This window comes from Halichoeres trimaculatus, unplaced genomic scaffold (assembly GCF_033239565.1).
Source record: "Halichoeres trimaculatus isolate MK-OKI-2021-1 unplaced genomic scaffold, fHalTri1.1 fHalTri1_scaffold_6, whole genome shotgun sequence".
Lineage (NCBI taxonomy): Eukaryota > Metazoa > Chordata > Actinopteri > Labriformes > Labridae > Halichoeres > Halichoeres trimaculatus.
The window spans coordinates 11,485,279-11,498,459 of NW_027437184.1; the positions used below are offsets into that span (position 1 = coordinate 11,485,279).

Below are 13,181 nucleotides of genomic sequence, written 5' to 3' on the forward strand. Positions count from 1 at the left end.
AGATGGCTTTTATTTGCTGTGAAGCTCGGATTGTGGGAGTTTTGTTTTGATACCTGTGGGCTCTTCAGATCTTGTTAAGTCACTCCAGGTTTATAGGTCAGCTAAATGTCAGATCTGCAAATGCTGCAGAGCAAATGTTACAGCTTTCAAACACTGGCATAGTCTGTCTTAAGTGCGTGATAACACTTCAGGATCCCTGCAGGAGAACTTGTAATGGAAACATCATGAGATCCCTGTGTTATTGTTTTTCCAACAGGACAAAGGATTGACACCATAATCCTATAGCCATCTGCATAGGGACATGGAATAAGATGAGTGTAATGATCCCTCACTCTGAGCTTATCTACTCATTTCAGTTTATGCTCTGCCCCTACATGGCTCAAGCAAAGTGTTGGAGCCCAGCTTAAGAGCCCCTGAGCAAAGCAAAGCATGTCCTAGCACCAGTCAGGCCTAGACCTCTGACCTCTCTGCAGCACGAACTAGATGTTCTTTTATCATCATGGTTATTACCTTATCTACTGGGCAGACTGACTAGAGGCTGATTATTAGATTTAGCCATAAAAGAGACAGATTTGTTTATGCAAACTTGACTTGGCTCAGCTGTAACTAGCAAAATTAGACTAGTTGAGGGAGGGAGTTTGCTGTAGATGAGATGGTTTTACTCCTTTTTTACATTTCCATGGTGTATTTTTAAAGAAAGACGCCTTACTGTTGCAATGGGGGTCCTGATATTGTAGAGCTTTATTAGTTATCAATAAAGTTTTGAAATTCATACAAATGTTGACAGGAAGTCAAAGCAAAGAGGAAAAAATGGAGCTTTGCAATCTGTTTTTCTTTAACCTGCAGTAAGTTGGGCTGCAGCAGTCAGAAATACACATCTGATTATAGTTTTAAGACCACATTGATAATTGCAAAATTTTACATTTAGCACTGTTAGATCTTAAGAAGATTGAGTTTTAAAATGCAAAAAGAAGAATTCGAAGTGTGACAAAAAAGAAAAAGCAATTAATTGTAAATAAAAAATGTTTAAGACCACCGGTTAAAAAAAATCTGAAAGTTTGAAAACAAGACTCAGTAATGAGTCCTTTTTCAGCATGCTTGATGCGAGTGTTTCCTAGAGGCTAGTGGTAATGTTTCTCTGAGTGGGGACGATGGCTTTATGGAGGATATCCACTGTTTGGAACTGATGTCCAGTTTTGTAAGCTACGCTCTCTACCCATCCCCAAATGTGCTCAATGTGATTGAGACATGGCAAACATGCAGGATGATCCATACAGCACCAAATCATGACAAACTTTATCTCAGGACACTGTCCAAAAACATTAACAGGTCTAGACCCATTAATGTAAATAAAACTTTATTTAATTAACAGAAACCCAACATCAAGACAAGAAGTCTTATCTCATCTTAACCCACCATGAGTACAGCACTTTGTAGCATTTAGCAAGAACCAGACTCATGTTAGACAGATGTCGAGACTGTGATGGGGTTAGAGGAACAGAGAGGAGAGAGTCCAAAGTTTGGCGTTAGGATTAAAGTGAAACAGTAAAAAGCCATCGAAGCTAAAACCTACAAGACAAGCTCAGGGACTCCTGGGGACATGTATGGTCAGCAACTTTAGTGGTATATTAAGATTAGAAGTTAGATAGATAGAGGACGGAAGGAAACAGGAGCCTTGCGTGTATTGGATTGGACAGAATTGGGTTGATTTACTTAGTTCAAGTCACCGTGACATCACCCCGCGGGCTGACAAAGTTTAGTAGTGAGAAGAGAGATCTGTGTTTTTCTCTGCTGAAAATGATTTCTGTGATAAATTTTGTAGTTATGGAGGACTCAGGCGCTGTTTGGTAGATGAGCACTAGTGGGATATCACTAGTACATCACACATTAAAACATGTCTTAGAGCACTGGGCTGTGAGTAGCGCAAAATAAAGCTGGCTACTAAACTACAGTACAAATCAACCTTGTTCACTTGTGACATTTCAAACAACAGCCTTGTATAACTGTTGATAAATAACTTACCTTGTAGTGTTGTGTCTGGTTACAGGTTGTCTTGAACAAAGGATAAGTAGAGTTGCAAATAAGATTTGATCGCCATTTCCCAAAAAATCCCATGCCTTTTGAAGAGTCATGACTGTGTGCGCAAAACTCTGGGCCAAAAGATGTCACTGCAATTCAACTAAAACAGATCCCCCTCACAGTCCCTTCAGTGTGCGTCAGTTTCTGACTGAAAAACCGCACCTAGTGTGCACAGGCCTTTCAGGTTGCATAAAAATTTAAATGTTACAGTTACGCACTTAAAGTAAATCTCTGATAAATCTTTTAAACAGTTTCTTTTCAGTTCACTTTTACAGCCTGTATTTTCTCAAGCATTAAAACTAATGCCAAGAAATTTTATTTTTTCATGGGAAATTAAAACGCAAATACAAAAAATACCCAGAGGGAAACCATGGTGTTAATGAATAGCTGTTATCTTTGCATTAAATCAATGAAGCTGCCTCTGCCTCCAAAGAAAGTCAGATAGACTTTTCTCTCTATGATGGTTATTTGTTGGTGCAGTGTGTTTTGTTGTTATTAAGCCACTTCCCGTCATGGTGGGTTTGTCTGGTGGGCGTGTGTTTAAGCTTGATGAGACTTATTCTTCCTGTGGGTACACAAATCATTCACAAGAAGAAGCAGGAAGAGCTGAGTTTCTCAGTATTTCAGAAACACCTGATGTGTTATCTATGGCTCAGGTTTTTCTAAAAAGGCAGGAAGACAGACAGACACTGGGTTGTGTTGTTTTGATTTACTCTTAAGGTGGGAGGGTGGGAGAGCTGTCAGGTGCAGCTGAAACAGAAAGTGATGAGCAGACACTTGGAGCTGAAGGAGGAGGTGTTTGAATGAAAGTGTGTAAGGACAGAAGGTTGAAGATATCTCCAGAGAGATCAGTCAGTCTGTTCATGTTCTGTGTTTTCCTTTATATGAGGATTTTGGGGACTTGTACTGTGTTTTAAAGCTGTGAACAGCATTCTTTAAACTGTGCATAATGAAAAGAATTAAAAATTATCATGCAGGTTTGGTTTATTCACCCATGCACCTTGGTACACCAACAAAAAGCAGCAAGTTTTCATTCCAAACATGCAGTGAAATCTAAAAAGAACAAAACATCAAAAAGAAATGGTAACCACTCTTCTTGGTCAATGCATGAATCATTAAAACATCAGTTGAGCAAGTTAAGGTAAATTTTGCCCTCCCGATCAAGATATGATTTTTTGGGGGGGATCAGTTATCTGCTGACAACAATCCTCATCCTATACTTAAAACTGGGGATGTACGTTATCAGTATCAGCTGATATTGGCTTAAGAATGAAATATCTGATATTGACCAACATGCCAATATCTGCGAATACGACAAAGTATTAAGCAATTGCTGGATTAAAGGCCTGACCTCAGCACCATGAACTAAAGCTGCAGTTTTAGCTGTGTTTCTATAGTTTGCGCGGCACCTCTCTGTTACATAGTGTTTGTAGTGCACAGAATTGTACACTGTGTAGACAGAGCCCACCTATTTATTTCTGTTCTGATTGGGACTGAAGCTGCAGTCTGTAAGGAACATATAACTGAGTTATTTAGCCAAATTTACAGTCAAAGAGTTAACCATTTGATTTAATTTAGGTTTAATTGCTGTACAGTTGCACTTGTCACATGTTCCCTGTGGACAGAGCTTAGCTTTACTTACTATGTCAGTTGTATAATTTACAAATTTGGCCTGGTTCTTGTCAGTATTGTTGTGATTGTCTCAGGGAGAGCATCGTCCACGTTTTGAGTTGGATTTAACTTTTTTTTTTATATTTGTTTGAAAGCAGCTGTTATCAATAAATAAATATGCAGGTTTAAGTATTAGGTAGTTTACTTATTTCAAACAAGAAATGAATCTTTCAAAACAAATGTGATAAGAGTAAGCGTCAAAGTACTGTACGCCACATCTGATACAGAACAGAGTTGATGATCCGTGATGTTCGGCGTTTTGAGGCATATAGACATTGGCCTTTTTTTGAGCCACCGAATAAAACACTGATTTAAAACTGTGTCATTATGGCTGTTCAGTCATGTGACCTGAGCTGTGCCACTGATTGGGTGAACTCACAATCTTTTTATCTTCTAAACCGCTGAGTTAGAAAAGAATTCACCCCCCAGTGCAGTGAGTGCCTTTAGTGAAAATTAGTGATTCAGACAGGAGGTGTTTTTTGTACCAGGCTGTGAATAGTTTTATTTCTGCTGTAAAAAGGCTTTTTGGGCTTGGTGTGTATATGACTTCCGGTACTTTTGGAGCCAGCTTCCTAGTGGACCCTAGCGAGACCTTTTAGTACTTCCGCATTTTCTCTTAATTTCAGAACAAGGTTTGCCGCTCGGTTTTGAATAAGTTAAGTTTGTTAATATAACTTTCACACAGGGGGTAAAAAAGTGAAGCTGCACACTTCTGATTTGTCTTTAATAAATAGTCGAAGGAAATCATAACCATGATATGTCTTTATAATTCATGATGGCAGAGCCTGGCTGTAGGACTAAGAATATAGATATTATTCATTAATTCGATAGTCTGTTTTTTTATATCACAATGATGGAATTAAAGATTCATTTAAAGAAAAAATGCTTTGACATGTAGAATATTCTAGTGAAGAGCTCAGGCTGTTTAGCGGAAGGGCAGAAAAAAACTGTTTCCAGTCTCCTTGGAAGAGGACAAGATATGTTAGGAGTCAGAAACTCATGATAGTCTTTTTTTTCTCTTCCTGATTTTTCGAAAGGCAAAAGTATTCCAAAGATTTTTATTGAATCAAATTGGTGTTTACTTGTAAATTTAATGGATTCACTGGTCATTTAATTAGGGCTTCCTCTGACTGAAGTTAAAGATCAGATGATGAGAGTTATACCAGTTATTTTTGTATCTTCACATCTAAAAAAAAAAAAATCAAATAATCACTCGTTTATTCTCGTAATTCTGGAATATTTGTTCCCATTTTTTTTTTCTGTTTTGCAATAAGCCATGCAGCTTGGGATTTGGTTCAGTTCTTGATAAAATACAGAATATCAGATCTTATGAGAACTTACTGATGAAACAGTTTTCGGTTAAGTAGCAGATTTATGTTGGTGCAGCTTTTATTTCTCCTGTAAAAAGACAGCTGAAGAGAGATAAGAAATGTTACAAAGAGTGTTGGTTATAAGGCCAACCAGCGACCTCTGCAACAAGGATGGACTGTAGCTATGGTGCACATCTTGAAACCAGGCTAACCTGCGCCCCAGGTGTGAGTATTCTTTGCGACCTCTTTCTGCCAGTCTGAGGCCTCGTGGTTCATCATCATGTGCAAGTTAACATCTTAGATGATACTGAGGCATTCCCCAGGGCTCTGTCCTGGGACTACTGTTATTGTTACAGTTCATTTTGACACGTTTAAGTCATAATGTTCCAGATGCAAACCATCTGTATGCAGATGATACAGTTATTTATTCTTCTGGTTTGATGCAAATCACACTCTTTGTCATTTACTGGAAGTTTTGATACACTGAAAACCTTTCATGAGCTCAAACTGATGCTGAATCCTGATTAAATAACAGAATGATTGAAACATTGCAGCGTGCTGTGATCGATTCTGTTTCTAGTGGTCGTACGAGGGCTGGGCCTTTTGTTTCCATAGTGCATCTTGAAGGAATTTTCAAATGATTCAAAACAAAACTTTTCAACCGTCAGATTTTGAGTTTTACATCTGTATGCTTCTTCCTGTGCCATGTCGAATCCTCTGTCACTAGCAGGACATCTTTCAGTCTGACTTTGGTTCCTTTCTGCAGAATCTGTTGCCCTGCTTCCTCTCCTCTGTTGCACAGACGACCATCAGCGACCTTGTTTTCTCTGTTATCAATTGGCTTCTTGGTAATTTCTGCTGCTGATACGATCATCTGTTTCCTGGACACAAACAAAGCATCTTGTTTGCTCTGTAGCTCAGACAATATTCCACTTTTACTCTCCAGTCCGAGCAGCTGCCTGCTTTATTTGAATACCAAATCCTGAAGCCGGGTACTGTACCCCCCTCCACAGAGAATGTTAGTTTGATTCAGGAGGAGAATTTCCTCTTTAAGACCTGGTCTGAGCTCTGTTTCATCTCTGAGGCTTCTGAAAACCATACTCACCTCCATCAATCACTAAATCATTTATAGATTCTGGTTTGTGCTCTGTTCTCTGCAGGCTTTATTTCTGAGCGTGTGGTTCTGATATTTGGAGGCCAAAGTTGAGAAAAAGCCACTCTTCACATTTGTCACTTCAGTTCTTAACATGCAGCCATCTCTTGCCTCTTGTCGGCTCCTGTCGTTGTTTCATGATTGTTGCGTGGTGAACGAACATTCACCTCCTTCAGCTCTTCACTTCCTTTGGTTTCTCTGTGTTCTGATTACATCGAGCGACTCTTTGTGTTGACTGGACTGAACACACAAACACAAACACTTCATATTTGAGCTGTAAATCCTAGCTTAAAATCAAATCATCGTTCATAAGGGCATGATTAACCTCAAGGGAACTCAAAGTCGTACAGCTTTAATTCAGACCGCTTTATTACCCCGTGCAAACTGAGCTTGTGCATCAAAAATAGTAGTGATAAAGAACAACTAAAGTTTGAGAAAAGACTTACCTCTGTCACTTTCAGTGAAGTAATGTGATGAATTCACAAACTCAAATGAGAAAAGAAGAGGGAAATGAATCTTTCTTAAAAAACATTTGGCAATCTGAAGAGGACTGCGCGACTTCCTTGAGTTTTTAACTTTTTCTCAGCATTTTATAGGACATGAACAACTTAGGAAAGGTTTTTTGTTGAGAGATTGATTGGCTGGTCAAAGTAAAAACAAATCTGACCTCTTAAAACTTTTGAATCTTGAGAAGAGTACACAGAAGTCACAATTCTGACAAAAAGTTTGAAATCTAAGAAAAAGCTAAAAATTCTGATAAAAACACTGGCATTATAAGACTAACATCAGAATTAAAGGAAGGTTGGATTGGGAGAAAGTCAGAATTTCAGTTAAGAAGTCTGAATTTTTGGAATCTTATTACAAGTCTGGGAAAAAGTTGAAACACTTGGAAAATATTGCAATTTCAAGAAAAAGGTACATATTACACAAAAACATCAGAGCTCATGGAAAATGTCTGTAGTTAAAAAGGATGGGACGGTGGATAGGGAAGCAAACAGCTTGAGAGTGAGGAGTGACATGAAGAAACAAGCCTTATCCAAACCTAGACCACTCGGCCAGCTGCACCTAAGACAAAGTCAGAGCTCTTAGTAAGAAGGAATACTACTGGGAAAAGACTGAATTCCAAGATTAATGGTGAAATTCTTGGAAGGTCAGATCCAGAGAAAGTCAGAATTTTTGGGATGAACTTTAAGAAGCGGATTTCTAGAAAGAAAAAAAGTTCAGTTAAAAAGAAAGATGGAATGCCAAGACAAAGTCAGAGTTGTAAGTTAAAAGTTAGAACCCACGAGAAGAAGTTACTATTTGGCGCCAGAAGTCGGGATTTTAAGAGTGAGCTTGTATAAAAATTTTCTAATTATGGGATAGACGTCACAGCCTTAAAATAAATGTCATTTCATTATTTGTGATGCTGTATCAGTCAGGACTGTGTGGCTTTTTTTTTGGTTTATCTGCTGCTGTTTTCTCCTTGCTTCCTTCATTCTGCAGAGATGATATGGAAACAAGAAGTCTCCCTCTTTCTTGATTGTAACTCTGAAAAAGATGCTACATTATGATGGTTGACAGCAATAAAACATGTAGTGAGTGGTTTTTGATTTGTCAATGGTCATCATCATTTTGTTTTTGTCAGCTAAGAACAAGCTCCACGGGATTCGGTTCTTGTTCCACAGAGGCTGCCATCTTGCACCACCTTGTTTCTACAGTAGTAGAGAATGGACAAACTAGTAACAGACATGTTTGAGTAATCTGTGAGTGTCTGTGAGCACTAGGTCATCCTCTATTCTGCTTTGACATGCTTCATTCGATGTGTCCTAAAGAATTCTCAAAGGTTGCTTTTTTTCTTTTTCAGGAGGTGTAGGGAACAGAAAAGGAAAGAGTAAGAAGTGGAAGCAGCTGCTGCAGTTCCCCCACATCAGTTTGTGTGAAGAGCTGCGACAAACCACAGGTAAAATCACACCATTTCACCTCAAATGGAGCTTTTTAATGTCATGTGATGTGTTCATCTTTGTGAGCCTGAGGTCTCAGCGATGGATCGCGCCTTTGGAAACTTGTTTCTGTTGTTTTTTTTGACGCCCCTTCAGCTAAATGTACCTCATGCAATAATCACCAGACTTCAAAGATTAGATAACAATCAGATGCAATCATGGGTTTGAGTTTTTTTGTGGGCTGAAGTCAGAGATAAGATCAAGTTTTTTCCTTCTATCTTGTTTTTAACAAAAACTATTTGTCCTCTCAATTTCAAGTTGAGTTATGCTCCAGAACACTCCCAGTTTATACAGCTAAAACATGATTTAATTTGCAGCCTGGGTTTCAAGATGACTTTTAACTCCTTTATTGAGAGAATAGGAGAGCGGATAGAGTAAAACAAGGAAACTTGGAAAACAGAGAGAAGAGTGATATGCAGAGCCACAGGTCAATGGTCCACGAGTCAAAACACTGCACTCTCTTGCTTTATAGATGTTTGGATCATAACTGTGAAACTAACAGAAAATATCATTTTCTTGGTTTCACTGTTTTGTTTTCATTAGCTGTGCATGCTCCCTTCTCTGTCTATCTATGAAACCTGATACCCACTGCTCTTACTCCAACACTTGCTGCTGCATTTACAAGCCTCAATACGATTACAACATTACATTTTTGCGGATAATGTAATTTTTTTATTCTGAAAATTCTCAATGTATTGAAAAGCTTTTTTTAAGTGGTTGAGGTCAGCCTTTGCTGACTTTAATAGACATGGGCTACAGATCGAGTAGCAGTTGCGCACTGATTTTTTTAGGATTCATTACCTGGCAATCATTTGGTTTCTTTCATCAAAGCACTAAGCACAAATTTACTAAGACAGCACCAGTATCCCATTCATTTGTTTCGTGAAGCGAGGTTTGAAGCCTGTGGTCTGTAGTCACCATATTGGCCTCCTTGCTAACAGCTGCAGTGTTCCCACTTGTCAGTGAGGTGAGCTGTGCTTCTAATTGGGTCTAACTCACAACGTTGACTCCTTGAAATGAACTAACACAGATTTCTGCTGTAAAGATCTGCTTTTTGAATGGATTTATAAATGGTTTCTAGAGCTTTTGGGGCCAGCCTCTTGTGGACACTCAGGGAATTGTAGAGGATGCTTCACAGCCTTCAGAAGATTCACATTGAATCAGTGGACAGGACACAGAGGAGTCCTTGTGCAACTCAGTCCGAACTCTTATTCAATCAGAACTTTCATTTTTAACTTGGTTTCACTGTGTTCCCTGCACACACAGCAGCCTCTATAGTTTGAGGCATGAAGAACCCTCAACTTGTTACGGTGGCCCCTGAGGTTATAAAAGATCTGTGCACACTAAAATCACGTTATTAAGCTTATTATAAACACGGATACAGTAAAGCATAATCTAATTAAACAGTAATATATCAGTTCTTATTAACATGTCAACTTCACTGGGTTTATTTCTTAGATGTTGACTTTTTATTTCCGCTGTGTTCCGGAGGTCGCCTATTGTACAAACACAGTCTTTTATCTCGTGGTGGTTGTACTGAAACAGCAGTGAGAGTGTGTTCATGAGAAAATGTGTACCCATGATGTTTGTCCCGTCATGCCTTTTTACGAGTGTTCAGAATCGGGAAGTTCCCAAGCTCACTCCAGTTTTTCTGAATGATTTCACTCATCCTCAGCGAAGCATCAGAATGAAGCAGAAAATCTGTGAAGAGGAGTACATCTAACATCTGTGACCCCTCAGGATAGAAATCTATCTGTGAACTTCTCCATGAGGACATGGAGTACGACTCATGACCCAGGATTTGGAGAAGTGTTGGTATTTTTAGAGCAGAATCATATCTAATAAGTCTAATAAGTCTAAGTTAGGGATGCACGATATTAGATTTTTTGCCGGTATGCCGATATTTAACAACTCATTTAGCTGATACGGATATTTTTTCTGCGCCAGTAATTACAGAGATCATCAACTGTCTTGAAGTGGTGTATTGTATTATGGTGCACACTCTTGTCACATTTTTTATGTAATATTCATTTCTTGTGCAAAATGGGAAAAATATATACCTGAAACTGTATATTTATTAATGACTTTCAAACAAAAAAAAATCCCAAAAATAAATTCTACCTGACAGCTGGATGATGCTGTTCCTGAGAAAATCATAATCATACTTACAACCAGAGCAAATTTGGCCAAGTCTACAGTCAGTAAAAATAACCTCTGTTAACAGGGAACACATGAGAAGTGCAACTGTACAGCAAGTACACCCAAATTAAATAAAATGGTTTACACTAAATGGTAAATGTGCCTAATGTAGTCAGACATAGTTCAAGTTTAATTTAAAACAGGAGCTGAATATGGGACTACTCAATCTGAACTGTGCAAACAAAATTCCAAAAAGTGCAAGAAATATTTACAGCTTCAGCTCATTATTTTATCAGATTACCATATTTGGTATATTTGGCAGAATTTGGTGTGTTGGCTGATATCAAATTATTGTATTATTTTTAAGCCAATGTTGTACGATACTGATAAAGCGCCGATAATATCCTGCATCCCTAGAAATAGTAATGCTTGTTTATGCTTTATCACTAAGATTTCTCATGGAGAGAGAAACAACATAAAACCAGAGTGTGATGACGAAATAAGTTTAGTAAAGAAAGTAAAGTTTAATGCAAAATAAGCCCTGAGGGTTTGAAATTATTAATGTTAGCAGGTTTTATTCTTTTGCAAACCATTATTTTATCAATTTTTCAAATCAGTTTTAGTGTCACTGGTAGGGCTGGGTATTGCTAAGAACTTCACAATTCAATTGGATTTTGATTCTTTAGGTTTTGATTCAATATCAATTTGATATTGATTTAAATGCTTCGGTTTTCAATTTTCAAGCCCACGTGAACATATGTGGTATGTCACCTCACATTTTGGAGCAATAAAACAACCCCAACATCAGACTTTAAAGCTGAAGGAGCTGGCTTTACGCTACTGCTGCTTTGGCTGCCAGTTCGTTGTTGTTCAGTCTGGCCCTTGTCAATACAACCTAAATAACACGCCCTTCCCCCCTCCTCCGCTTGCCCGGAGGTGTATAGCTTCAGAGGATTGACAGAATCCATATTGAATTGGGCAAGGAAATATTGTAATATATCAATTAATAACATTTCTACCTACCCCTAGTCATTGGTGTCATTGGTGTCATAAAAATAAAATACAGTTTAGCCATGGCGGGGTGGGCAAACTGTCCCTATCTTTAATACATTAAAAGCCATGGCAGGGAGAGCACATGTCCTCAATCTTTTGTACAAGAAAAACCATGGCAGGGAGACCACACCTTCCCTCTATTTCATGCGATACCTGAGGACACAGTCATACTGTCAAAACATATGGCACATTTTGAATGGCCAGTGTTGGCAACCAATGTCTGTTTTGGCACGCTTTGGGGAGGTGGGCTTCGGCACAGCCTACTTCATGCACGAGCACAAGCACACAGACAGTGCGTGTGATCCATGACGTAAGATCAACTCAAGCGCACCTATAAACGATCATTTTAAACAAAGAGGGGTGTTAGAAGGCCAAAACAACTTACCATAAGTCACAAAGTCCCTAAAGTTGTAGCAGTGCTCTCTGTGTCTCTGTGCTGACTCTGATGAGATCCACCAGACGCCTCACGATGATGTAGGCGGGCCATGAGAGAGTGTGATACCCACTAAACTCTGGTTCACATTGCAGTAGTGTGACCGCTGGTCGTACTCTCCAGCGGGGGGAACAAAGCTGCAGGGTTGCAATTGTGCTTGGCACAAGAGCATGGCACGGTTTGGGTGGCCAGTGTGACCGCGCCCCAGGAAGCCAAGAAAGTGAGAGAACACCTTCCCCCTATCTTGCATACATAAAAGGCCAAGACAGGGAGAGCAGTAGCAAAGTGTCTCTTGGTAGAACAAGGTCAGTGAAAACTGGAGGAAGAGCAGGCATGATTCAGGTCTATTAAAAAAACCCCAAACATTTAACCGTTTGCTGATTGGATGCATAACTGAGCTGTCAGCTGATAGGTGCTGGTTTAAAGAGCAGCTGATGTACCGGGGGAGGAGCTTAACTTAAATGTTTTCTCACTCTTAACTGAACAAGTTATGGTCAGTGTCCAATCATGTCCCCCCCACCAATCATAATACAGTCAATACCTTTTAAAGATAAGTAACATCAGTCTGAGTGCACAAACATTAGAAACAGCAGCAGAAACTTTTTCAAAATGCTAAACTGAAGCACAGAAACCACAGAGAAAAACTGTTTATAATTCTTAAACTCTGGCTGTCAGTTTCTTCATCATCCATGCCTCATCCTGTGGTGGGCAGAGGGCCCTGTGGTCCACTCCTTTGTCACTGTGATCTGATCGAATGTCAGGTTTTGTAATCTTGAGGATTGCGCTGCTTCCTGTCTAACGCGTGGACAGAAAGAAGAAGGAGCTGTTGAAACTTCACTTTTCCTTTGTTTTTTTCTGTTTTTCAGATTTCTCCTGACCCTTAGCTGCTGCAGGTCGAGCTCAGAGGCATAGCAGAAAAACAGAAAAACAGCCCCTAATTTGACTTTTTCACAGTTAACAGAGCGAGGAGCCAGCAGAAACAAACTCGTGAACTCGGGATGTTTGAGGGCTGATTAAAAAAAAAGTCTTGCCCAAGCAGCACAGAGGAAACTGCGGCTGGTGCAAAAAGAGGAAGCAGATTGATGCTTTTACTGTTTGAAACATTAGTATGGTTGCTTTCGGTTTAATAACAGCAGACAGATTGGAGAGAACCATAAAACTGAGACGCTCAGGGTGTAAACTCACGTCAAAAAACGGAAACCACTGCTGCTGATGGAGGACGGCGAAGGATCAGAGACATGATGAGTGTGTTGGTTAAAAACCTTCAAAACCTTAAATTATACCCTGCAGGGGGCCCTCAGTCCTCAGACAACACAAGAAGTGTTCATCTTTAAAGTCTGCAGCAGCACAAAGAGTCCCTT

The 13,181-nt window shown here is 39.3% G+C and overlaps 1 protein-coding gene across 1 annotated transcript in view; it reads left to right on the forward strand.

Annotated features, from left to right (window-relative positions):
- grk6 (G protein-coupled receptor kinase 6) overlaps positions 1–13,181 on the forward strand; it is a 33,208-nt gene that overhangs the window by 1,044 nt on the left and 18,983 nt on the right. Inside the window, exon 2 of the mRNA XM_074672362.1 lies at positions 8,060–8,155. Coding sequence (XP_074528463.1) covers positions 8,060–8,155 — 96 coding nt within the window. The remainder of the gene's footprint in view (positions 1–8,059; positions 8,156–13,181) is intronic.